Source organism: Lissotriton helveticus, chromosome 6 (genome assembly GCF_964261635.1).
Source record: "Lissotriton helveticus chromosome 6, aLisHel1.1, whole genome shotgun sequence".
Taxonomy (NCBI): domain Eukaryota; kingdom Metazoa; phylum Chordata; class Amphibia; order Caudata; family Salamandridae; genus Lissotriton; species Lissotriton helveticus.
The window spans coordinates 290,916,316-290,942,715 of NC_136067.1; the positions used below are offsets into that span (position 1 = coordinate 290,916,316).

The window sequence follows — 26,400 nt, forward strand, 5'->3', positions numbered from 1 at the left end:
TGATTCGTTGCGCTATACAAGTACTACTACATTTACATTTACATTTACGTACTTCCTCATCCCCAAACATCTGGCTCTTCACTGCTATCTGTGCTTTGTGGTAAATGGCCATCACTACCAATTCTAAATTATATTCTTTTGGGTCACAACAGCCCCAAGGGTATTTATCAAATGTCTAGCGGTCATAAGTGCAACCTTGTTCAAATTCACCATGCACATCTTTCCTTGCCTGGATGTTTGGCTGGTATAGAGCTGCAGCTGAGAGTAATGCCTAACATACAGTCAGATGTCATTGCCACTGTTACACATGCTAGGTTTCACTGTCAACTGCTAAAAAGTGCCTTTTGCACCACAGCAGATCCCGCCCTTTCTAGGGTCTGTGCTGAATGCTATCACAGGGAAAGCCTACCCAAATCAAGAAAGGGTGATGGCATTCCAAAGGCTACTGCCTCATCAGGCACCACTTTCTCTTACTGTCGGTGTGCTAATACATCTGTTGGAGATAATAGCTTCATGTATTGTGATAGTGCTGAACTCAAGTCTACATATGAATCTACTGCAAGAGTGCCTTAGAAGTCAATGGTTATGAGGGAGGGATATTGAGAAAATTCAGGGCCTGATTTAGAACTCAGCAGACAGGTTGCTCCTTCAAAGTGGTGACAGATATACTGCGCTGCGAAATATAAATCACATTATATCCTATGGGATTTATATTTAGGCGAACGGTACATCCGTCACCGTTGTGATGGAAAAACCCACCCATCGAAATCGAAATCAGACCCTTAGTGTTGGTGCAAGTCAGGACTCACGGCACTCGCTTATGGCGAAAAACTTGTTGCTGAGCAGGCCTTTTCGGTAACTGTTACAGTAAGTGATCATTACCATGACCACTTCGCTCATGGGGTGGGGATTAAGTACATCTCATACTCCTGGACCTGTCAGCCGCCTTTGACACGGTCTGTCACCACACAGTACGAACACGGAATGAAGGCTGTTGCTGAATGGATGAGGAACAGCCAACTGAAGCTGAACTCGGACAAGACGGAGGTCCTCATCCTCGGATCCAACCCTTCGGCCTGGGACAACTCCTGGTGGCCGACTGCACTGGGAACCGCTCCAACACCCACCGACCATGCACGCAACCTAGGGGTCATCCTCGACTCCACCCTCTCCATGACCAAAACAAGTCAACGCCGTCTCCTCCTCCTACTTCAACAACCTCCACATGCTCCGTAGGATCTACAAGTGGATCCCCACTGAAACGAGAAGAACAGTCACCCAGGCCCTTGTCAGCAGCAGGTTGGACTATGGAAACGCCCTCTACGCAAGCGGCAGATCGTTCTCCCACCTCTCCGCCAAGACCTGGAACACCCTCCCCATCCACCTACGGCAGACCCAAGACCTGATGACCTTCAGAAAACTCCTCAAAACCTGGCTTTTCGAGCAGTAGCAGCATTCCCCACCCCAGCGCCTTGAGACCCTCACGAGTGAGTAGTGCGCTTTACAAATGATATGATTGATTGATTGATCTCGACCACATGACTGTTCGTGGTACCTGGATGCCACAGTAAGAGTTTTCACATCAATTACCTGGAACTCATGCCAATCAGAGTGTTTTATAGGCTCATTCGAGGCAAAACAGTCCCCATACAAAAGGGTCATGACTACTATGAACAATGTCCAGAAAGGGGTGGGGATGGACTCCCTGGCCCTAGTTTTCAAATCTAGCCCAAAACATTTGGCTTTGGTCCATTGGAATCACATTCAGCACATAACGGAGCATTTGCCGATGTGGATTACAACTTTGCGGGCGTGCTAAGTAGAATGTGTCAGAATGTGCACAAATGTGAGATGAATCCCCAAGTGCTTTAATGGTCCTTTTGCCAATGGGGCACTCTCACATTCGATTTGTTCGCCACATCTCATAACGCTAAAACTTCACCTCCAAGTGTCCACATTCACAGTGCATGGGCAATGCACTGTGAATTATTAGGTAAGGGATATTTATCTGTGTTTTCCTCCCCTCCCTCTGATCCCATAAATTGTAGGGGAAATGAGTCAAGTTTCCTTTACCCTTGTTCTGGTGGCTCCAACGTGGATGAGATACCCTCGGTATTAAATTTTTTTGGCAATGTCAACCAATCTTGGGGAGAGGAGTTGGCCTAACGGCTAGGGCGCTCGACCTCGGACCTGGGGATCTGGGTTCGAGTCTCGGTAACGACGCCAAAACCTCCTGTGATTCTGGGCAAATCACTTAATCTCCCCGTGCCTAAAATAAATGTGTGTCCGTCCTCATGTAACGTAACTGGTGCTATGTAAGCGCTCTGATACCTGATTCGGTTCGGGTCTAGTTCGCGCTATATAAAACTCTGCAAAAAAAAATAAAAAATCTTCACAAAAATCTTCCGCTATTTAATCTGCATCAGGACCAGGTCAGACCCTCGGACCTCCGGCAGTTGAAACTAGCAATATGACACCTGGAGTCTTAGAGTTTGGCTAGCTCAGGCTTCTGGAGAAGAGTATGCAACATATATGTGAGGAATGTAAACTTAACACGTGCCTGCAATGCAACAAAGTGAAAAAGATTTGTCCATTATTGTTTGGGTAGACAAATAGACCCCTGTAAGGCATCTATGCAATACATTATCAGCTTCTTTTACATCTGCAGAAAATAGCATTGACATACATTTCCATTTGCATACAATTAGGGGTCGATTCCGATCCCGTAAAAAGCGCTCCGAATCGTCGTATGGAGCATTTTTTTCCATACGAATCGTACCCGTAACCGTCCCCGTACGAACGACGTAGTACGATCCACACACGATGCAGCTATCCGTCCGAATCGTACCAGGGACCGTACGAATGAAATTCCCGTACAAATCGCCCTCGGAAGCCGCTGTACACGACGTTCATACGTTTCGCGGCTGCTTTTTACGACCCGGCAAGTACGATCCGTGTTGTGTACACTCCGTACGACCCTTTTTTCTACGGGAGCTAGAAACTGTCGTACAGTCAGAGTTCGCCCCGAAACAGGTATGGAACGGCCCCCCCGGGTACGGCGCGTACCCCCCATGATCGAAGGAGTACGCGCCGTACCCCTGCGATCATGGGGGTACGTGCCGTACACCCAGCGTACATGGGGTATGTGCCGTACCCCATGTACGCTGGGTGTACGGCACGTATCCCCCATGTACGCTGGGTGTACGACACGTACCCCCATGATCGCAGGAGTACGGCACGTACCCCTGCGATCACAGGGGGTACGCGCCATACGGTGTGTAGGTGATCGTGCGCTTTTCCGTACGAATCGACGTGGACCGTACGAATCGCGTCAGGGTCGCCCGATCGGAATTGTCCGGCGTCCGTACGAGTCGTACGGAAACGGCTCCGGATGCGAGTCGTACGGACGGTGATTTTAACGGATCGGAATCGAGCCCCTAGTGCTGAAGAAGCCTACATAGACATTTCTATTTCTGTAGGATACCTGCAGTGAAAGCCTTCATGGAGGGCCTTGAAATGGTGATTCCTCAAAGGACTCTGGCGCCTGCTTGGAATTTGACCATAGTCCTGACAAATCTGAGAATCATCATTTAGATCCACAGTCTTGTAACCTGCAATTTTTGTCTTGGAAAAGAGCCTTCTTCGCTGCCATCATCTCTCTCTGTAGAATGAGTGAGTTGCAAGCATTAAGGGTGGAGCAACCTTCGATTCAGTTACAAAGGGATAGAGTGATTTTAAGAACAAACCCAAAATTTCTACCAAAACTTGTGTATCCTTTTCATGTAAACCAAGCCGGGCGTGTTTTCTTTTCATGTAAACCAAATTGTTGAGTTGCCTGTTTTCATCCCACACCCAGAGACTGTTCCAGAAAGGGCTATATACACACTTGACATCGATAGAGCACTGATTATCTACATTAACGGAACAAAACAATTCTTTGTTGCTTTTGCAAAACCTCATAAGACAATCCTATTTTCAAGGGTGGTATGGCCAGATGGAATGTTAGATTTACACAGAAGTCTTATACTAAAGCTAAGCATACATTGTATGTAATGCCTAAAGTACATTCCACTTGAAAGAAGTTCCCTTATTTGTGGGTGATGTTTGATAAATCATGCTTGTGGTCCCAGTGTGTTGGAAGTAGGATAAGTCAGTTTTCTCATGCAGTTGGGTCTGTCTTTCCCGGTCTACCATCTTGGGGGGCAAACCAGTTATTCCTATTTTGGAAATCTATAAGAGGCAGTGTCTTCTCTCTTTGGTTTATGGTGCGTGGGTCTGGGGCTATAGTGACACCAGCAGGTTGCAAGCGGAAGAAAATAGAGTCTGCCAGCGCATTTTTAGTGTCCCTCCCTCAACCTCCCATTTCACTGCACACCAGGAGCTTGTCCTGGAATACATGGAGGATCAAGTCTCGCCCCATTATTATTATGGTGTTCCATTTGGTCCAATGATGAGACTGACATTAACCGCTTTGGTATCTCTGATTGCCTCTCATGCTCCCATGGTCCTAGTATTCGTTGGCTCAAGTACATCAGTGAGACTACGCTTGCCCTTGGTTGCCCGCTGATCTTTGTCAATCCTGAAAGTATCACCAAGAAGGGTAAAGGGTGAATCAAGGATTGTTTTCTTTCCCACAGAAAAGCGCAGAGAGGGGGTGGAGTTAATGAAGCCAACCGTCAGGGATTGCTGCCACATCCAAACCTGTGAAGCAGTGGCTCCTTACCTAACTATTGTATAGAATTTTTGGGAACTGGCGCTACTAACATGATTTGGAACTTCCTCTATTCGATGGCTTCTGTGTTTTCCCCAGGGACAGTTGACCTCAGTCGATATATATTACTGTGTCCTTGTGACTAGACTTCATCATAGACCCTGTTGCATTTTGTATTTTTTTGTATGTTTTATCCCCCTCTTACCAAGCAGTTCCTACTCCCTCTTCGGCATATGCATACATTTAGTAGGTGTAGAGTTGTTTCCTCCAGCAACTTGATGGCCCTCTTGTTTGCAAGGCAGTAGGTTCCTTCTCAAAGAACGCACTACGGCTGTGTAAATCCATACTATTTTAATGTTGTCTTTAGTGGAAATGTCTTTACCGATTTTGATGTTTCTTACATGTTTGCTCCAAATATCTTAAGAGCATTTAAGGCCATCGGCCCTCCACTAAAAAATGCCTTTAAGTTGCCTACAATTATGCTGTTTTATGCTTTCTACTTGTATATATTGTTTACTGATCCAATTGTTTTTATATGCATTTCTATATTTGGTTTTATTTGTCTCTTTTTCTAAATGCAATGTGTATTTTGTCTTATTATCTCTCTTTTATGATCCATTTTTATGTTATCGAATAGATGAATTTGAAATTGAAAGAAGGCACATTCCCATGGCAGACATATGCAACGCTACTACATGGTCAACACCATACAGGTTTACCAAACACTACTTTGTTGACATCTATGCCCGTCAAGTGGATTTATTGACCAAAAAATCTTAGAAACCCTGTTTGAAACATTTGTATCATCCACTCACAAGTCAAGCTTAGGGGAGGTACTATTTTACTCTCTATTCTGAGTATGTGCTTCTACAGGAACACATAATACGAACTTAAAATGTTACACTGTAACCATCTGTTCGTGGGCTGCCATGCTGTAGATTCCCAAGCACACTCCCTCCTCCCCTGAAGGGTACGATGATCCAACATGTTTTCCATGTAATTTCCATTCACTGTGCACAGGACAAATATCCTTAGTTCAATATATTCCTCTGACATTTCTTACCTGCTGGAGGAATCAATCTGAGGTGGAGACACTGTCCTGGTGCATTGTGGGCTAAAGAATAATTCACAAGGTATCTTGTGGTTCGAAACCTTTTTAAAGAACAACAGCTTATAAACTTCCAATGCCCAACACTAGATGACAGGAATATACAGAACATGTAAATCTACAGCATTACAAGCCACAAACAGATGGTTACAGATTAGCAGTTTTTGATTATGGAGGAGTGGGCTGACACAGAGTGTACAGACAGTGTGGTGCTTGTGGCACTAGAACTAATCAGTTACAGTGTTCGCCCTCCTCTGTTTCTTTTCTCAGTTGGGTAGGCATGGTGGCCAGGACACAGTAATTATGCAGATCTGACTTGATGGAACTGGAAAGTGTGGAAGATCCTGTTGGTGTGGAAGCTCAACTTCTGTTGGCTAATTTTCCAATTCTGCCTGCCCCTGACACTCTAGTAGCTGCTCCACTATCCAAGCTGTCCAGATTCATTGGTCTGATGAACATTGTTTTAGTATTTGCAGACTGTGCTTGTACATCTGGTCATGGTAGTGGTCAGGTTCTTTCTAAGAAGAATGTTTTGGGCTGACAACTATATTGTGTCAGAAACACTCATCATAGCATGAATGTTGGATGACATAAAAGACAAAATAGACTTCTGACAGTTTTCACTGTGACTCTATTATGATTAACTGTTTGTTATTAATCTTCATTCAATTTCAGCCAGATGTCTTGTCGATGGCTCACGTTCACCGTCTCACACCTTCTCCAGCTTTGATTTTTACAGCGGCAGTATCCATAATCATGATAATACCCGGAAACTTCAGCAGCATAGTAAACTTTTTTAGGTATGTTGAATGTTTGCTTTCTTCTCAGTCTTTCTCAAGCTATACAATCCAGTTGATGAGATTTAAAGATTACAGTGCAATACAAAGAAAAAGTGTTCAGTTATAAATTGAAAACATTTAGATATGTCACTTTGTTTTAGCTTAATCTGTACATTCTCCAAGTTTAGTCATTTCCCTTTTTAGTGTGTAAATATGACAAACAATAGAAGCATGGATCTATGACAAAATATAGAAACCCAAAATATCGAGATACAAAAATATCGGAGCAATAATATCGATGTAAACAACAAGGTAAGTACTAAAATATCGAGAAAAAATATATCGATGTCAAAAATATTGTTTTTAAAAAAAGATCGTTTTTTTAATTAAAAAAATATGTCAAATTATAAAAAAATACCTAAAAATATAATAAACAGTTAAAATTATTTTATATTATTTGAAATTAATAAGTAATATACATAATTTAATAAAAATGTATTAAACATATACATATAATATATATATACATACTTGATCATTAGTTTTAATATTTATTGTAATAACTTATAAATAATTAAAATTATACATTACAAATTCATCTACACACATAAAATTAATAACATAAATAAAAATAAAATACGTATGCAACACAAATGTAAAAAAAAAAATTACTTTTAATATTTTTAACATTAATTATATAATGCATTAACTAAAACAATACAAAAAATATTAAATAACAGAGGGGATAAAATAGTATTCCAACTCCAAAAAAACAACAGTAAGGAAAATGTTGGATAGCGTAGGGGTAAAAATGACTATTCCCACTCCAAAGAGTGCAACAGTAGGGAAAGTGTTGGATAGCGTAAAGGTAAAAATTACTATTCCCACTCCAGAGAGTGCAACAGTAGGGAAAGTGTTGGATAGCGGAGGGGTAAAAATTACTATTTCCACTCCAGTGAGTGCAACAGTAGGGAAAGTGTTGGATAGCGTAGGGGTAAAAATTACTATTCCCACTCCAGAGAGTGCAACAGTAGGGAAAGTGTTGGATAGCGTAGGGGTTAAAATCACTATTCCCACTCCAGAGAGTGCAACAGTAGGGAAAGTGTTGGATAGCGTAGGGGTAACAATTACTATTCCCACTCCAGAGAGTGCAACAGTAGGGAAAGTGTTGGATAGCGTCGGGGTAAAAATTACTATTCCCACTCCAGAGAGTGCAACAGTAGGGAAAGTGTTGGATAGCGTAGGGGTAAAAATTACTATTTCCACTCCAAAGAGTGCAACAGTAGGGAAAGGGTTGGCTAGCGTAGGGGTAACACTTACTATTCCCACTCCAGAGAGTGCAACAGTAGGGAAAGTGTTGGATAGCGTAGGGGTAACAATTACTATTCCCACTCCAGAGAGTGCAACAGTAGGGAAAGTGTTGGATAGCGTAGGGGTAAAAATTACTATTCCCACTCCAGAGAGTGCAACAGTAGGGAAAGTGTTGGATAGCGTAGGGGTAAAAATTATTATTCCCACTCCAGAGGGTGCAACAGTGGAGAAAGTGTTGGATAGCTTAGAAGTTACAAATAACATACTTATAAAAAATCATTAATATTTTTTATTATTTAAAAAAAATATTTATTGAATTAATCTAAACTATTTACAAAAACCAATAAATAATTTTTGAAAAATAATTACCAATTAATAAAAATTAATTACCAATTAATTTAAAAGATTTTATAATTCCTAAAAAATGAATAATTAATTTAATATAATTAAATTACTTCCCACCCTATTCCCCTATAAACCCATAACCCGCTACAAACATAATTATCAATTAATCAATTAATTAAAATAAATTACCAATTAATAAACATTAATTACCAATTAATTTAAAAGATTTTATAATTCCTAAAAAAATTAAAATTCATTTAGTATAATTAAATTACTTCCCACCCTATTCCCCTATAAACCCACAACCTGCTACAAACATAATTATCAATTAATCAATTCATTAAAATAAATTACCAATTAATAAAAATTTATTACCGATTAATTTAAAAGATTTTATAATTCCTAAAAAATTAAAAATTAATTTAGTATAATTAAATTACTTCCCACCCTATTCCCCTATAAACCCACAACCCGCTACGTTACTAAAATACAAAATTTACTTAAATTACATAAAAAATAATAATACATATTAAATACATAATAATATACATAAAATATTACTAATATTACTAATATCGATATTAGTAACATCGATATTACTTACATCGATATTAACAAAATAGATATTACTTACCTCCGAAATTCTGTCCCTTCGATATTAAAAAATTCGATATTACTTACCTTCTATATTATGTCCCTTCGATATTTCAAACTCAATATTATGGTATATCGATATTAACACATCGATATTTTGTCTGCATACCTGGAAGCATGTAGAACACAACAATTTGAATTGAAGCTAGGAAGTTCATTCATTTATGTAGCCGTGATGATTTGTGTTGTATCTCCTTCTTCTCTCTGTTATGTTAATTTTAACTGGGACACTGATTTAGTTTGCCAAATAGTAATGAGAAAGAAAATGGAATGAAAACCCAAGACCCTAAATATTAAGGAAGGAGATGGCCTATTAAGAGGCAACATATACCTGAGAGTTACAGATGCTAAATTTAAGGAAACATACTTAGAGGCTGTGTTTATGAGGAGGTTAGCCGACCAAGTAAACAATGCTGCAATCTCTACGAAAAGAAGTGGTGTTGGTAATCTTTTGCTCGAGCACCAGCCCAATGTTAATCATCTTCATCGTTTCACGCTTCAAGGTGGATACATTGCCTATCAGAGGAAGGTACTTTGCTGGGATTCTTCTGTTCTGGCATTATATGTCCCAATCATTGGCAATCCTTATTTTCTGTTGGAACACTGGATACTTCCTCTTTCTACAGGGCTCAAGATTTGTTCATAGGCAATGTGATTAGTTTATTTGAACGTTGAACGTTGACAAACAGCTGTAGGAGGAGATGGTCCAGGACAGCAACGGAAGCTCTGCAAGATGTTATGAATAATGCAACGATCTGGCATCCTCGTCATCATCATCGTAATAATAGGCGTTATGTGTTCTTTTCCAAATCATGCAATGGTTTTCTAGGTTAGACTTATGGTTCCCTCCTTGTGTTTATGTGCTTGTTTATTAATTTGCTCTCCCACGGAGCCTGAACACTTTCCTAGATGGTGACTGAATTTAATTACGCCCAGGTATCCAGACTTCACGCAATAAGCAGAAGGCATGAATAGTGCACTGTTGGGATTTGAATAAAAAATATGGAAATGCTGCTAGAACCTTACTGGGATGCCCTGGAGAGGTTATGGACGTGGTTATGATCAAACTGAGACACTTTTTAGAAAGGTGCAAACTCCTATGCCAAAGATCCAAATTTGTGGTCCTCACACTTAAAGGTTGATATGATATTAGGCAATTTGACTAGAGAGACTGGCAGAAGCTCAGCTGTCTGACGAAGATAAATATTTTTTCCGTGCCAACATCCTTATTTAAGTAGGGTAAGGAGGCCTCAAGAGTTCTTTCTGGCCTTGTTTAGGTGTCAGCAAAGGGCTAGTGTAATCAGTTTCTTTGATGGCACTAACTAGGTGCCCATTCCGACCATGTAGGCATTAAGAGATCTATCTACTTTTTCAAGATCTGTATTCACTCCACCCGCTTTCCACCACTTGCAATTTGAAACATGGCTGCTTCTTCAGCATACCCCATTTAGATCAAGGCATATGTGGTACAATGAACAAATTGATTACAATAATGAAATCTTTTTTTTTTTTTGTGTGTTTTATATAGCGCACAGCTACCCCAACGGGGTGTCCCGGCGCTCCTGTGTGTTCGTGCGCTGAGCTAGAATTTTAGAGGGAATTTTAACAAAAGAGAAAGGTTTTTAAGGCTTTCCGAAAGGGGAGCTCTTCCTGGATCATCCGGATGGAAATGGGTAGCTTATTCCAGAGGGCAGAGGCTCATACTTGAAAGGTTTTTCCGCCGGAGCGTGCTTTTTTGAATCTGGGGGTAGTGAGGAGGATTGTTGAGGAAGAACGAAGGAGCCTGGCATTACTGTAGGGGGAGAGGCAGGTGGAGAGGTAGGCAGAGCCCTTTCCCCTCACTGCGCGGTGAGCCAGTATAAGTGCTTTAAATTCTGCTCTTTTTTGTATAGGTAGCCAGTGTAGTCTACGGCGGTGTGACGAGATGTGCTCATGTAAGGGAATGCCACCCACCAACCGTACTGCAGCATTCTGGACTGTCTGGAGTCGGTGGCAAAGACCAGAAGTCAGTCCGATGTACAGGCCGTTGGCGTAGTCCAGATGGGAGGTAATCAGTGCCTGAACTATGGTCTTCCTGGTGTTGCTAGGTAAAAAGTTGATGAATTTTTTCACCATCCTAATTTTGGAAAAACAGGCAGCAGATACCGTGTGGACTTGTTGGTGGAATGAGAGGTTAGAATCCCATCTGACCCCTAGATTTTTTACTGATTCTTTTGGCTGGGGGGGGCACTCAATTCAAGGGGCCACCAGATGTTGGGGTCCAATGGGGATGGTTGATGAAAAAATAATACCTCAGTTTTCCCGGCATTAAGCCGGAGAAAGTTGCTATCCATCCATTTGGCTACGGTTTGGAGGCAGTTTTTTAGTGGGTCGAAAGTGAGTTGAGCGGGGCTGTCATAGGTGAACAGGAGTTGAATGTCATCTGCATAAGATGTTACCTTTATTCCTGTTTGAGCAATGATTTCAGCTAGGGACGAAAAGTAAACATTGAACAGGAGAGGGCTCAGTGAGGAGCCCTGAGGGACCCCCCACCGCAGCGGTCGACTGTCCGAAGTATAGGGAGGAGTGAACACTGCTTGCTTCCAATTGGACAGGAAGGAAGTAATCCATTTAAGGTCCATGCCCTGGATGCCTTTTGATTGAAGGCGGTCAAGGAGAAGGGGGTGGGAGACGGTGTCGAATGCTGCCGACAAGTCGAGCAGCACCAACACCGCTCTTGATCCCTCATCCAACTTCCATCGTATGGCGTCGGCCATACGATGGCTGACTCAGTACTGTATCCCGGTCTAAAACCGTGTTGTGAATCATGAAAAGCACCATGTGTTTCTAAGAAGCCTGCTAATTGCTGCTGTACAAGCTTTTCGAGCACTTTAGCAGGAGCTGGTAATAAGTAGATAGGCCTGTAGTTGGCAGGTTCACTAGGGTCGGCTTCGGGTTTCTTCAGTATGGGGACTAGTCGGGCATGCTTCCAAGAGTCTGGGAAGGTACCTGTGCGCAGGGAGTCATTCCATATCCCATTTAAGATGGGATTGAGAAGAGGGGCAAGAGATTTATATTGTTTAGCTGGCCAGGGATCCATGGGTGAGCCAGATCTGCATTTTGAAAGTTCTATTAAAGATTGATCAATGGTAATCTCTGTGAAATTGGAGAAGATACAGTCAGAATCCGTAGAGACTGTGCTAGTTACATGGCTATCTGGGCTGGTATTGCAGGGGAAGGAGTCGTATATAGTGGCAATTTTGTCCTCAAAGAAATCAGAAAGGCGATTGCAAAGTGTCTGAGACACCAGAGGGGGACGTTTGAGAGCTAGTGGGTCTGTGAAGGTTCTGACTGTGTTAAATATTTCCCTGGACGATCCCTGTGCTCGGTTTATTTTCTCTTCCAGATAGTTTCTTTTGTGCTCAGTTATCCTTTTCCTATAATCTTTAAGGGCAAATTTATACTTGATCTTACTGTCAGGGGAATATAACTATTTCACCAACTTCTACAAATGTGACCAAAACCTTAACTGTTAGGAGAGGGCCTAGTCCGGTATCTCGCCCAACAGTTTTCTATGACACTAAGATTCTACTGTTTCCTGGAATAGAATCTAAGCAACCTTTGTCTTGAATAGACCATTTCTCTTCACAACTCGACCCTATTTTTTTAATGTCCAGCAACCAGATACACCCTGATTCATCTAAAGCTAGTGCATGGAGATGAGGCCAGATTTGTACCTAGCAGGTTCTTTTCCATCAATAATGTAAGATGATTCGTTCATGTTATGGTGGCACCTCTTGTCTAAGCAACAAGAATTATATTACGTTGCTTTTACTGAGCATTTATAAACACAGTTTGCCTTTTCTAAATGCTATGTGTCACAGATGTTACTGTGTGAGTCTTCACAAAGATTGCCGTGCTGTTCCTAAAGAAGGAGGAGGGAATAGTACAGTCTGTGATGCGGGTGATTAAGGCAGGGTGACGGCAAGGTAACCCTGGGAATCCATTTTGTTGGATTTAATGCCCTCACACACCCTTTCAGGTGTCATGCTTCATCATCTGGGCCTGCTCCTCGTTGGGTCGGCGGTGCAATACCCAACGGGCAACACCTAATAGAGGGGCTCTTTGGCGGAGATCTTTTTCTAACAGCCGTATGGATGAAGTGCGGGTATGGAGCCAGAAATGGAGGGTAGACGTGGGGTAGTGACTTAAAATAAAGCTAGTGGTACCGGGAATTATTTATTCAGAAGGGCCACTGCTTTAATTAAAAACGATTTTCTAGAGGAGAGTGATGGAAAATAATGTTTCCAGCTATCATCTAGAATTTGTTATAGTCCGGTCACTCAGCACCAATAAGGCGTTTGATTGGTTTGGCAGGGGTTTTATTGAAACCCCCATAAATGCATTTGGAATTTCTGAACCATTTTGCTAAAAGGTGCGAATGCTGCACATGGCCCTGGTAGCTTCTTTTCTGACCAGTTTCATGTCTTTTCCTGGGTGTGGAAGCAGGCTGCTCTCTATGCCTCCTGTTGTGGGGGCTGGTTATGAATCCACTGCAACTATGATGAGGCAGGTTTGACAGTCATCAGAATTCAGGCAAAGGGCTTTACTCACAATGTAGACAATGGTCTGTTTTATTTTTTCTGAACCGCCATACCACAATACAAGGAGTGTATGCAATATTGGAGGAATACGATTGTATATCTTGAGAGAAGGTAAAATGAATAAGTTGGAGCTACCGCCTTTGGTGCCTTATCAGTGTGTGCCCCGCCTGAAAGCCTGTCTCTAAGAATGCATCAATGAAAAGTACAATATTTGGGTATTGTATAGAGCCACCTGGGATCTCTCATACATTTTTGCCACTGCATCACTCCTCAAGGCAAGCTCGCCCGAGGGTATAAATAAAAGGGAAAGGCCGCTCAGGGTCTTTCTACCACACTCCTTAACACTGTGTGCTATTCCTTTCATTGGTAGGGCTCAGGGCAGGCCTCATTCCCAAGGCGGTCACCCTCCACACTGGCGACGAGGCTGGTGCTGGACCCGTGCCTCGCCTAATCACCTGTTCCGGTCAGTGCAGTTGCTCCCCGCGCTGTCCAGGTAGGCTGCTCGGCAGAGCGCCTCCTTGGCTGACTCCACCCTGCCATTGCCGCATCCACTGTGGCCCTCCATCTTAAATACCGGAAGGAAGCTGAGCTGCGGCCCTCAAGTGGCGTTGTGGCCCAGGGATAGCAGGCCCTGCCTGGTTTCTCCGCACATGTGTGCTGGCTGGAAGAGGCCTATAGCGTGTGGTGCCGGAGCTCCTGAATCCAGAGGACAAGTTAAGAGGAGAGCGCGCTGGGCCCCACGTGGCTCCAAATCTAATGCAATTAGAGAAAAAAAACAAGAGGGGGAGAAGACAACCAAACTGCTGAGAGAGTCACCCCAGAGACAGCGAGGCTCAGAAGGGTGTCTGCCACACACCACATCACACTGATTGCACGGGACAAACAAAGGCGATCCCTCAAGAAGCAGACCAACCAATAACGTGCCTAGACAGGTCAAGCGAACGCAAGACAAGCCACCATGAGCACACCAGCCCAAGCAGGCACAGCTGTCCCTCAAACCGGCACCCCACAGTGACCCCAATCCCTCCGCTCAGCGAACTCGCTGACCCCGCCACGTCATCCCCACATTGGAAGACCTGGATAGGGTGCCTCAACCACTGCTTCAGGTACACGAGAGAGACCGACGGGGCAGTTAAGAGATCACTACTAATATACTAGAGGGTGGAGAACCCTATGCCCTCTTTGAAACACTCCCAAACACCAGGGACAAGAATGATTACGAGGCTGCAGTGGCAGCGTTGGACCTACACTTTGACCCCCAACTCAACCCAGACTTTCTGCGTTTCAAGTTACAGCAGTCCAAGCAGTCCGAAATTGAATCAGAGGATGTTTTCTTTGCCCGAATGAGATGGCTAGCAAGCACATGCATGTCTGCGGATCAAAGACAGGAGATAAGAGCCCAGATCATCCAAGGGTGCCGGTCAGTGCTACTCAGGCGGCTAATCCTTCACCAACCCGGAATATCACTGGACGACATCCTCATACTGGCCAGGTCATATGAGCTATCAAACTCCCGAGTGGACAAAATGGAAGCTGCCCTCAACAGGAGTGCCGCCGTGTCATACCCTCTCCTGCCTGTCCAGGTAAAGGAAGATTCAAAGGCCATTCAAAGGCGCCCAAACCCAACCCGCACCAGTGCGAAAGCACAGATGGGCAGGCCTTGAGGGAACTGCAGAGCAGAACACCAGCCTTTCTTTGCTTCACCAAAGGAAAGGTCTGCTCCCATTGTGGAAAGCAAAACCATCCAAAACCTGGAATTCTCTCCCCACCCACCTCCGCCTTACACAGAACCACCTCTCCTTCAGAAAGCAACTAAAAACTTGGATATTCGATGAGTAAAGTACCCCCCCCCCCCCTACCCCAAGCGCCTTGAGACCCTCTGGATGAGTAGTGCGCTATACAAATTTTTGAACTTGAACTTGAACTTTAACTTTACTAAGCCACATGGTCTCACGCCTAACATCTGTCTACTGTCGATCGACGACCACGCCACCCAGGAGGAGAGCACGCTACAAGGACCTGGTTTTGACATAGAGGGTGAGGATGATGACGTGTTTGTCATATCCTGTGCAGACCGTGCTGACAAGCAAAGGCGACCTTCCCCCATGTGCTCCGTCAAGGTGGCTGGCTCCACAGTACAAGCGCTGATCAACAATGGGGCATCAGTGAATGTCATGGACTCAGAGCAATATGAGCTCCTATCACCATGCCCCTGCTCTCTCCCAAAAGTGCAAGAATATACACCTGCGGCAGCACACGCCTGCTCCCCCTGAGAGGAACTATGAAAGTGGAAGTCGTCAGCGACAAGCACACGAGATGGGAAAGGTTCCACATCATGGAAGGAAAAAGGCATCCTCCTCAGTTGCCACAAGGCAGAAGACCTGGGTTTAGTCTTCTTCGCAAATCAGGTGCACCAGTCCCATGCCGACGCAATCTTGCCGGAGTTCCCGCAACTATCCGAGGGCCTGGGAAATCTCAAGGGCAAGCAGTTCAAACTGCACATTGACTCCTCCATCAGACCAACGCCATTGAGGCACAGAAAAAGCTTGAGGATCTGGGCGTCATTGAGCTAGTGTCATGCCCAACCCCATGGGTGTCGCCGCTGGTCATCACACCGAAGCCCAAACAGCCAGGGGCTATCTGGCTGTGCATGGACATGCGCCTCGCTAATCAGGCAGTCAAGAGGGAACGACACCTAACGCCCACGATGGATGACATTGTGGTGGACCTCAATGGGGCGATGTGGTTCTCCAAGCTCGACTTGAATGCTGGATATCATCAGTTGGAGCTCGCACCCAAAAGCTAGCCCATCATCACGTTCTCCACCCACGTGGGCCTCAGGAGGTACAAGAGGTTGAGCTTCAGGGTGTCATCAGCTGCTGATCGAGAGGGAGGCCCTGGCCATCAAGTGGGCTTGCCAGCACTTCCATCTGTACCTCTACGGGCAGGAGTTTTGTGTGGTTATTGACCACAGGCCGCTAATTGCCCTGTTTGCTGGAACATCAAGACTGAGTCCCCCAGGATAGAAAGGTTGACGGTCCAACGGCAAGCATTCATATTCAAGGTCGTGTTTCGCCTGGTGCCTACAACCCAGCCGATTACCTATCACAACAGCCCGTCATAACAGAAATGCGACAACCGCACACAGAAGAAGGGCACACTGAGGCGCTCATCAGGATGGTCAACCAAGAGGCGTGCCCCAATGCACTGACACTGGAGGAAATCGGCATAGCCACGGCATTGGATGAAAATCTGACAAGAGTTAAGGGAGCCCTGCTCGCCAGAGGATGGGCACACTTCCTAGCTGGAGTGCATGCAGTGAAGGCAAAGGATCATCAGGTGAGACAGCAACTATGGAGAGTACGCAGTGAGCTCAGTGAAGGTGAGCAAGGCCATGCCATTGTGGTCCCTAAGACACTGCAAGAACAAGTCGTCGACTTAGCTTACGTCGGACAAAAGGGAATGGTGAAGACCAAAGCACGCCTACGCCGCAAGGTGTGGTTCCCCGGCATGGATGCCTTGGTGGAGGAGAAAATTCGGAACTGTCATTCATGCACGATCGCAGGCGGAAACCAAGCTCCAGCCCCAGTCATCACGGAGGAACCCAGGGAAACACCCTAGTCCAAAGTGAGCATCAATTTGGGAAGCTTCCCTGATTGCCGCAGCACTCTGGTATTGATGGACTCCCACTCGAAATGCACCATCGCGGAAGTGGTCACATCCACAGCATACCCGCAGGTCCAAGCTGCACTCGACAAGATTTTTGCGCTGCTAGGCCTCCCCGAGGAGATCAAGTGCAACAATGGGCCCACGTTCCAGGGACGAGAGTTCCAGGAGTATCTGGCAGGGAAAGAAATTCGACACTGGAAGATCACGCCACAATGGCCCCAAGTGAGCTCACCCCGAGGATATAAATAAACTGGGAAAGTCCGCTCAGGGTCTTTCCAACACACTCCTTAACACTGTGTGCGAGCCCTTTCATTTGTGGGGCTCAGGGTAGGCTGCATTCCTCAGAGGGTCACCATCTACAGGTATTAAGGAGCAACATTATGTGTCAAACTTGTACAGTTTGTGCCTTCAGCCACTAGAAGTCGTCCCAGGCCGAGGGGGTGGAGCTGAGGATGAGGACCTCCGTCTTGTCCGAGTTCAGCTTCAGTCTGCTGTTCCTCATCCACTCGGCGACGGCCTTCATTCCTTCGTGGAGGTTGGTTTTGGCGGTGTGGGTGTCCTTGGTGAGCGAGAGGATCAGCTAGGTGTCGTCGGCATAGGAGATAACGTTTAGGTCGTGCTGTCGGGCGACGTGGGCGAGTGGTGCCATGTAGACTTTGAACACCGTTGGGCTGAGAGATGAGCCTTGAGGTACACCGTAGATGATCTCGGTGGCTTTGGAGCGGAAGGCGGGTGGCGGACGCTTTGGGTTCTCCTGGAGAGGAAGGAGGTGGTCTAACCCAGGGCCTTCTCTTGGATTCCGACATCGTGGAGACGTGCTCTTAGTGTGCGGTGGCAGACTGTGTCAAAAGCGGCTGACAGGTCCAGGAGGATGAGGTCCGCGTTTTCTCTGATGTCGAGCATGATCCTGAGGTCGTCAGTGGTGGCGATGAGGGCAGTTTCGGTGCTGTGGTTGCTGCGGAACCCGGACTGGGATGGGTCCAGGATGTTGTTCTCTTCGAGGAAGCTGGTCAGGTTTTTGTTGACGGCCTTTTCGATGACCTTCGCCGGGAACGAGCAGGGAGATGGGACGGAAGTTCTTGAGGTCCTTGGGGTCCGCCTTGGGTTTCTTTAGTAAGACGTTGATCTCTGTGTGCTTCCAGCTCTCCGGGAAGGTCGCTGTCTCAAAGGAGATGTTGATGGTTTTCCGGAGGTGGGGTGCGATGGTGCTGCTGGCTTTGTTGAAGATGTGGTGTGGGCAGGGGTCCTCTGGGGATGTGGAGGGGACGGAGTTCATGATCTTGATGGTTTCATCGTGGTTGATGTTGGTCCAGGCAATCAGCCGGTTGGTGCGGGTGGTGGTCGTGGGGGCGGGGGTGTCGGCTGTTGCCGGGGTGGTGACAGCGTCAAATAAGTCGTGGATAACTGCGATCTTGCCTTTCAAAAAGGAGGCCAGTGAGTCGCAAAGGTCTTGTGACTGTGAGATTTCGTTGGTGTTGGAGCTGGGGTTGGAGAGTTACTTCACGATGCTGAAGAGCTCTTTGCTGTTGTGTGCGTTGTTGTCTAGGCGGTCTCTGAAAGCGGTCCTTTTGGCGGATCTGATGAGTTGGTGATGTCGGCGGGTGGCATTCCTGTGGGCTGTGTAGCTTTCCGGTGTTCTTTCGCGGGTCCAGTTTTTTTCTAGTTTTCGTCAGGTTTGCTTGGAGGCCTGGAGGTCTTCGGTGAACCAGCTGGCTCTCTTGCTGGTGTGGGTGTTGGTGGGCTTCTTGAGCGGGACAAAGGTGTTGGCGCAGTCGTTGATCCATTGTCTGAGGCTGCGGGCTGCGGCGTCGGGGTCAGTCGGGTCTGTGGGTAGGCTCTGGGCGAGGGCGGCAGTTAGCTGGTCCTCAGTGATCTTGCCCCAGGTGCGGTGAGGCATCTGCTGGGTGTAATGGTGTGTGGTGGGTTTCCGGAAGGTGAAGTGGATGCAGCGGTGGTCGGTCCAGTGGAGTTAGGTGGTGCCGTCGAAGAAGACGTGGGTGCTCGCTCACATTTCTATGATGGAAAGTTCAGGAATCTGCATAGGTCCGCAAAATTCCACCCACCCCGCATTCCTCAAAGTCTTCCAATAAAAAAGGTACCTCACTTGTGTGGGTTGGCCTAGTGCCCGTGACAGGAAACTGCCGAAAACACAACGTGCACACACCACATTTTTACAGTGAAAACGAACCCTTTTTTTTTTTTTGCAAAGTGCCCAGATGTGGATTTTGAACCCTGGCTCAGCGGTCATCTAGAGAAACCTACCAAACCCACTCCCTGGGAATCCAGGGAGTTATGGCTTGTGTGGATCCCCCAATGTTTCCCTAACCAGAATCCCCTGCAAACCTCAAATTTAGCTGAAAAAAATCACATTTTCCACATATTTCTGTGTGGGAACTCTGTGGGATCACCAGGCTGATACAAATTTCCTACCACCCAGCTTTGCCCCAGGTCTTCCGATAAAAATGGTACCTCACTCGCGTGGGTGGGCCAAGTACCCGCGCCAGGCAAATTACCTATCATAAAACGACCTGGTTTCGCGGGGAGGCACCTGTGTTTTTGGCCCCAGGCTCACAGCCATCTAGGGAAACCTACCAAATACACACATTTCTGAAAACTAGACACCCTCGGGAGTATAGTGAGGCATGGATTGCGTGGATCTCCCAATGTTTTTCTAATCAGAATCCCTTGCAACCTCAAATTTAGCTGAACAAATAACTTTTTTCACACATTTTTGTGTGAGATCGCCGGCACATATGTCCTACCACCTAGCGTTCCCAAGTAAAATGATACCTCACTTGTGTGGTTGTCCAATGCAGAATCTGCTAAAAACGTATTAAAAAAAATAATTTAGCATCTAGGTTTTGCTGTGCTATACCCTTAATCCCTATGTTTTTGGCCCTTCCGAGTCACAGGCCCTTGGCCCACCCACACAAGTGAGGTATCATTTTACTCGAGAGAACAAGGGGACTATTCCCCCCATCTGCCTCCCGGTGGAGGCAGAAAGGCGGTGGCAATTTTTTGGGGTGGGGCGGCATTGGCATGCCCATTTTGGGCACTCCCTGCTATCTAGTGGGCTTTTTGCCCCCTTGGGGGACTGATCAGGGCCACTGCCCCCATCTGCCCCCCAGGGTAGGCAGAAAGACTGGATTTGTTTGGAGGGGGTGGGGGCATTAGCAAACCCATTTTGGGCAGCCCCTACTTATAAGAAAAAACAATCTCTGGTACCTAGTGGGCTTTCTTCCCACCCCTGGCGGGGCAGATCGGGGGCTATTGTCCCCAACTGCCTCCGGGGGAGGGGTTCAGAAAGAGTGCAGGTTTTTTTGTGGGGTAAAAACAATTTTAAAAAAAGTATCCCTGGCATCTAATGGACTTCCTCCCCCCCGGGGGCAGATCGGGGGCTACTGCCACATCTGCCTCCGGGGTGGGCAGAAATACTGTGGAATTTTGCAGGGGGCAATGGCATGGCCATCGCGGGCACCCACCACCCCTAAATCCAATAACAAAAAAATCCCTGGCATTTAGTGGGTATCTTCCTAGGGGGGGGGGAGACGGGGGCTGCTGATCCCATCTGCCCCCAACAGGGGAAGAAAGACTGGAAATTTGCATGTGGGGGAATTGGCATGCCCATCTTGGGCAGCCCCCACCCCTAAATGTCATGAAAAAAATCCCTGCCATCTAGTGGGTTTCTGCCCCTCCCCAATCCTGGGCAGCTACCACCCTTAATTTCCTTAAAATTAAAACCCTGGTATCCTGTGGGCTTTCTGCCTCCCCCATCCTCCCGGAAGACTGATTTTCTCCAAATGATTTTGGTTGGGGGAGCAAAGGGCCTTGCCCAGGGATCAACTAGGGAGGGGTACCATTGTAAAGGGGAGATTCTCCCCTTTCCAATGATACCTCTCCTGACTTTCTACGTGTTCAGGGGCTGAGATAGCCCCCTGAGCACCTAGACAGTGAAACTGAAATGAGCCACCCACCTCCCTCGGCTCATTTCAGTTTAATTTTCTGTGCAATGACTTCAGCGTGCTGTGGGCTCTGATCGTTATTGTACAGAAACAAACAAACAAACAGCCTCAGGAGCCTGGGGAAGCTTTCCCCAGCTCCCGAGGCTGTTTCGAGAAAACGGAATTCCTCTGGTGCCTGCACCAGAGGGATTCCTTGTGCAATGCAATCGGACAGCCGGGGGCCGTTCGACGCACTTGAGCACTGGTGCGCCGGATGGCTCCCGGCTGTCCGGCGCTCTGAAGGGGTTAAATTAATGAGTTAATAATTGCCCTTAGTTACCGTTGGTGTTTAGTTTGATGACATCTAATGCTCTCTGCCAACCGGGCATAGAAGAGACTGATACACACAGTGCTCTTTCCCGCGAGGTTGTAATGTGGAAATCGCTGCTTCCAATAAAATGTAATTTTTTTGTGAAACTTATCCCATAGAATCTAATAAAATGGTGAAGGGTCTGCTCCTGCTGCCAACTGACTGTAGTATATAAACTTTGGGATCTGTATGAAAACTTCCTGCGTCACTTTTGCATCACATAGTGTGGTACATGATTGATGCAGGGCTTTCATTTCGATTTATAAAGCCACTCAAAAGCCACCCAGCATGGTTTTGAGTGGCCTCATAAATCATGAGTAAGGCAACACCACGCACATTTTTGCCACACTTTATTCTGCACCCTGGAGGCTTTTCATGGGCGTTAGGTGGGTTTTCCCATGCAACACCCATGGAATTTGACGCTGCCCCAGATTTTCAAAGTAATGTAAACCTGGGAAAGTGCCAAATCATATGCCTGCCGAGGTGAGGTGTCACAAGGAGATTCCTCTTTCTATGTGTGCTGTATTCTGCAGAACACATAGAACAAGTAAAACGTCTCTTAGGATTGTTTTTGTTCAGGAAGGTAACCCTTCCTGCACAAAAATAATCCTGCATGCAAAGGAAGCACCATTGCACCATGGTGCAAGGGTGCCTACGTTGGTTCTCGGCTGCCGAAATGGCACCAGTGCAGGGAGAAAAGATAGGAATGCACCTTATTGCTTAAGTGCAGTGTATTTCTGCCCTTTTCCTTTGGCATAGGGCAGCGCAGCAAGGTGCCTTGCTGTGCTGCCCTATGCCAAAATCCCATAAATTGCCCCTAAGTCTGACCTTCCAGTAACCTCTAGGCCTAGTATGTGTGGGGGGTCCTTTATTCTTTTCTCTATCATGTGCTACTTTGTGTTTGGTTCCATACCGCTGACCATGAACAGAATAAGTTAATGTCAAGCTATCAATGATTGAAATCATAGCAGCCATCAAAATATCAGTGCTTGGAGCTAGTCCTTTGTTGGAGAATGCCAGTCTGAACTGTTTAGGGGTACACATTGGGGCAATAGGTTTCAATGAAATGGTGGGCATGCCACTAATGAGAACAGGCATTGCTGTGAGTATTGGTACACCATCAACTGCTGCATTCTTTAAGTTGGCTAGGCGGTCTATCCTATCTTATCAGAAAATGTTTATATATCTCAATTGATTCAAAGAGTTCTGCAATATGTTTTGTGAGGTGTTGAATGTAGTCTATAATAAAAAAAATGTAAACTCAGTTCTTCATAATGTGTACAGCTCAAGCTCACACAGTGAATCGTTATTAGTGAATCAGAATCATTTTTTGTGAATCACTCTATCATTCCCTTCCCCCCTTTTTTCTTTCATTCATAGCTTTACAGCCTGGTTTTTCTATGGCATAACTATTTCCGGTCTCCTGTATTTAAAAATTAAGAAGCCCCATTTACCAAGACCGTATAAGGTAAGTATTTCAGCATAATGCATATTTCTTGTTATTGCACTGTAAAAAGTATAGTGGGTGGTTCATAAGTGAAATGACTAGGAGTACAGTGGTTGATGGTAGAAAGGTAGTTTATTCAGTCAACAACCCCAGGAGCATTCAAGGACCAACTTCACTGGAAACTCTGCATCTCTGGTCTGCTCCCTGGATTCCACACTATGGAATCCAGTGAGCACAGAGGCCATGAGACAGTGACATCATTGCTAGGATACAACATATCTCCCTTTCTATAAAATAATAATATAAACAACAAAAACAAAATATAAAAATAAAACTAAAAGAGAACAGATATAAATTGATACAAAGTGAATTTCATAAAGATACTTATAAGAAATACCCAATCAAGGATAGATGTAATCTTTCATCCAAACTGGTTTACACTTAGGCCTAGTAGATAAAGACATAGAAATGGGTACATCATCTCTTCTCTCAACAGATGTTTTTAGAGAATTGTCTCTTCTCTCAACAGATGTTTTTGGAGAATTGTCTACCAGACCATTCATTTGTTTGCATTCTAGATCATTGCATCTTGTGATACTTCTCACATTCCATTGTCTACCATCATCTAATTTCACTATATTGCCAGTCACAAGAATAATTTGTTTAGGCTTAGACCATTTAGAGGAACCAGGTTTTCGATTACCCATTAATTGTGAACGAACCCAGTCACCAACTTTAAATGTTTTAGCATTATAACTGACCTTAGAATTGTGATTTTGCACATATTTGTCCTGATATTGTCGAACTTTAAGTGCTAGGTTCTTATCATCAGTCACTTTAGAAACATTTCTAGACATCCACACAGGTTTGACCTTAGATCCAGCCACACGCCCTTTTAATAAGGAGAACGGAGATATTCCCGTAGCTGTGTGAGGAGTATTTCTATAACACCATAACATCTCCTTGACAGCATCCTTACAGTCATCATTATTGTTGCTGGCAAGTTGGATGCATTCCTTCAGCACTCGGTTGAATCTTTCTATCAAACCATTTTCTCTTGGATTGTATACAGATGTGGTAATGTGTTTTACTCCAACTTTATTAAGATAAGCGGAAAATTCTTCAGCTATAAATTGCGGGCCATTATCTGATAAGATGGCGCTAGGATACCCTTCTCTACGAAAAATACCTTCACAAAATTCAACAATATTGGAGGCCTTAATATCCCTAACAAAGGCTACTTCAGGCCATTTAGAGTGAAAATCCATCAATACAATAGCAAATTTATTTTCAATACCTTTGACATGAAACGGACCACAAATGTCAATAGCCACTTTATTCCAAGGCTTTTCAGGAAAGGGAGTTGCCGAAATGGTAGTTTCTTGGGATTTGTGAGACTTGTCACTAGACATACATGCTAAGCAATTTCTAACGCACCTGTCTATATCCTTATCCATTCCAGCCCACCAAAAATCATTCCTGGCTCTTTTCTTCATGCTAGTCATTCCGCTGTGTCCTTCATGTAATAAATTCAATAATTTGTTACGTAAAACTGTAGGAACGACTAATCTATCACCCCTCCTAAGAATGCCATCATAAAAAGATAATTCCGGCCAAACCATCTTGTAATCAGCCAAAATAGACTTGTCTAAGGATGACAGATCTACACCAACATGTAAGTTGTTAATGATTTGTTGAAGCAAAGTGTCATCAGTCACAGCTTGAATCCATTCTTGTTCACTGATTGCACAATTACAAGATTCCTCGATACTGGCAACTAACCACTCATCATTATCCTCGAATGTATCATTCTTGTCACACGGCAAAGGAAGACGTGATAAACAGTCTGCATTTATATTTTTATGACCTGGAACATAATTTATTTGAAAATTATATCCCTGTAATCTATATAGCCATTTTGCTATTCTAGGAGTGGCTCTTGAAGCACCTTTTGTTGTGAAAATGTCAATAAGAGGTCAATGATCTGTTCTTAGTTCAAAAGAAGTTCCCCAAATAAATGTTTTGAAATGATCTACACCCCACCAACATGCTAAAGCCTCCTTTTCAATTACCGAATACGAAGGTTCAGCACCCTTAAGTGTGCGAGACGCAAATGCAATAATTCGTTCAGCTCCATTGTGTTTTTGCATAAGAACTGCACCTAAACCATAAGCACTGGAGTCCACAACAATTATTGAGGCATGTTCAGGATCATATGGTTTAAGAGCTACTGCTTTTGTGATATCTTTTTTGATGTTTTCAAAAGCCTGTTGACATAAGGTTGACCATGCAAAAGAAACGCCTTTTTTCATTAGCAATCTTAAATTATACACTTTGTCAGCAAAGTTTTGGACACATTTAGAGTAGTACTCTGCAAGTCCCAAAAATGATCGTAACTGATCTTTATTAATGGGATGGGGTGCTTTTTCAATGGCTTCCAATAGTTTCATTTTAGGTTTAACTCCTTCACCGGAAATGGTATGACCAAGATAATCAATTTCTTTTACTCCAAACTTGCATTTCTCACCACATACAGTTAGACCAGCATCTTGTAATTTCTGCAGTACACTGTGTACCGCTTGGTCGTGAGAAGGTATGTCTTTCCCCCAAATAAGAATATCGTCTTGAAAAATTCTCACATTCAATTCACCCTTCAAAATGCTGCACATGACTCTCTGAAAAACTGAGGATGCAGATGCCAAACCAAATGGCATTCTGAGATATTGAAAAGCACCCTCAGGTGTAATGAACGATGTTAGATGCCTAGAGTCAGAATGTAATTTGATTTGGTGGTATGCATTTGACAAATCAATCGACGAAAAATACATAGCATCTTTAATGCTCGAAATCATTTCATTGATGTGTGGCAGAGGATATCTATCAACCCAAATGTTTTTATTCAAATCCCTCAGGTCCACACACATCCTAATTTTTCCATTGGGTTTGCGAGCCAAAACGATGGGACTAAGCCAATTAGAAGCTTCAATGGGTTCTATTACCTTGGCATTACACAATCTATTTAATTCATCCTTTAAAGGATTCCGTAGGGCAAATGGTACGTTCCTCACCTTATGGACAGATGGAATATTGTCTGCTTTTAAAATGATCTTGTGTTCAAACTTAATTAAACATCCTAACTTATTGCTAAATAATTTAGGAAAAACAGATTCCCATTTTGAAGATGAATCTCCATTCGTTAATAATACATGTTCAAGATAATCATTAGCCAAAACTACCTGGTCAGGATGATTAGGATTTAGTACTAACCCCATCTTCTTAAGATCTTTCCAACTTAATAAAGCACGTCCCTGTTCGACAACATAAACTTTAGTTGAGCAGGATCTACCTTTAAAAGTTACTTTGGCATTAACATAACCTATAACAGGTAATCTAACGCCACAATAACCTTTAGGTCGTGCATCAGAGGTTATTAAGGTGTATTTGTTTCCATTTTCCCACATATTTCTATCAATGATAGTGTA

At 44.6% G+C, this 26,400-nt stretch overlaps 1 protein-coding gene across 2 annotated transcripts in view; it reads left to right on the forward strand.

The window, feature by feature from the left end:
• The window catches only part of LOC144762512 (b(0,+)-type amino acid transporter 1-like), a 246,698-nt gene that overhangs the window by 171,080 nt on the left and 49,218 nt on the right, over positions 1–26,400 (forward strand). For both annotated transcript variants that reach the window (XM_078647735.1, XM_078647734.1), the window contains exons 4-5: positions 6,495–6,619; positions 22,852–22,939. In XM_078647735.1, coding sequence (XP_078503861.1) covers positions 6,495–6,619; positions 22,852–22,939 — 213 coding nt within the window. The remainder of the gene's footprint in view (positions 1–6,494; positions 6,620–22,851; positions 22,940–26,400) is intronic.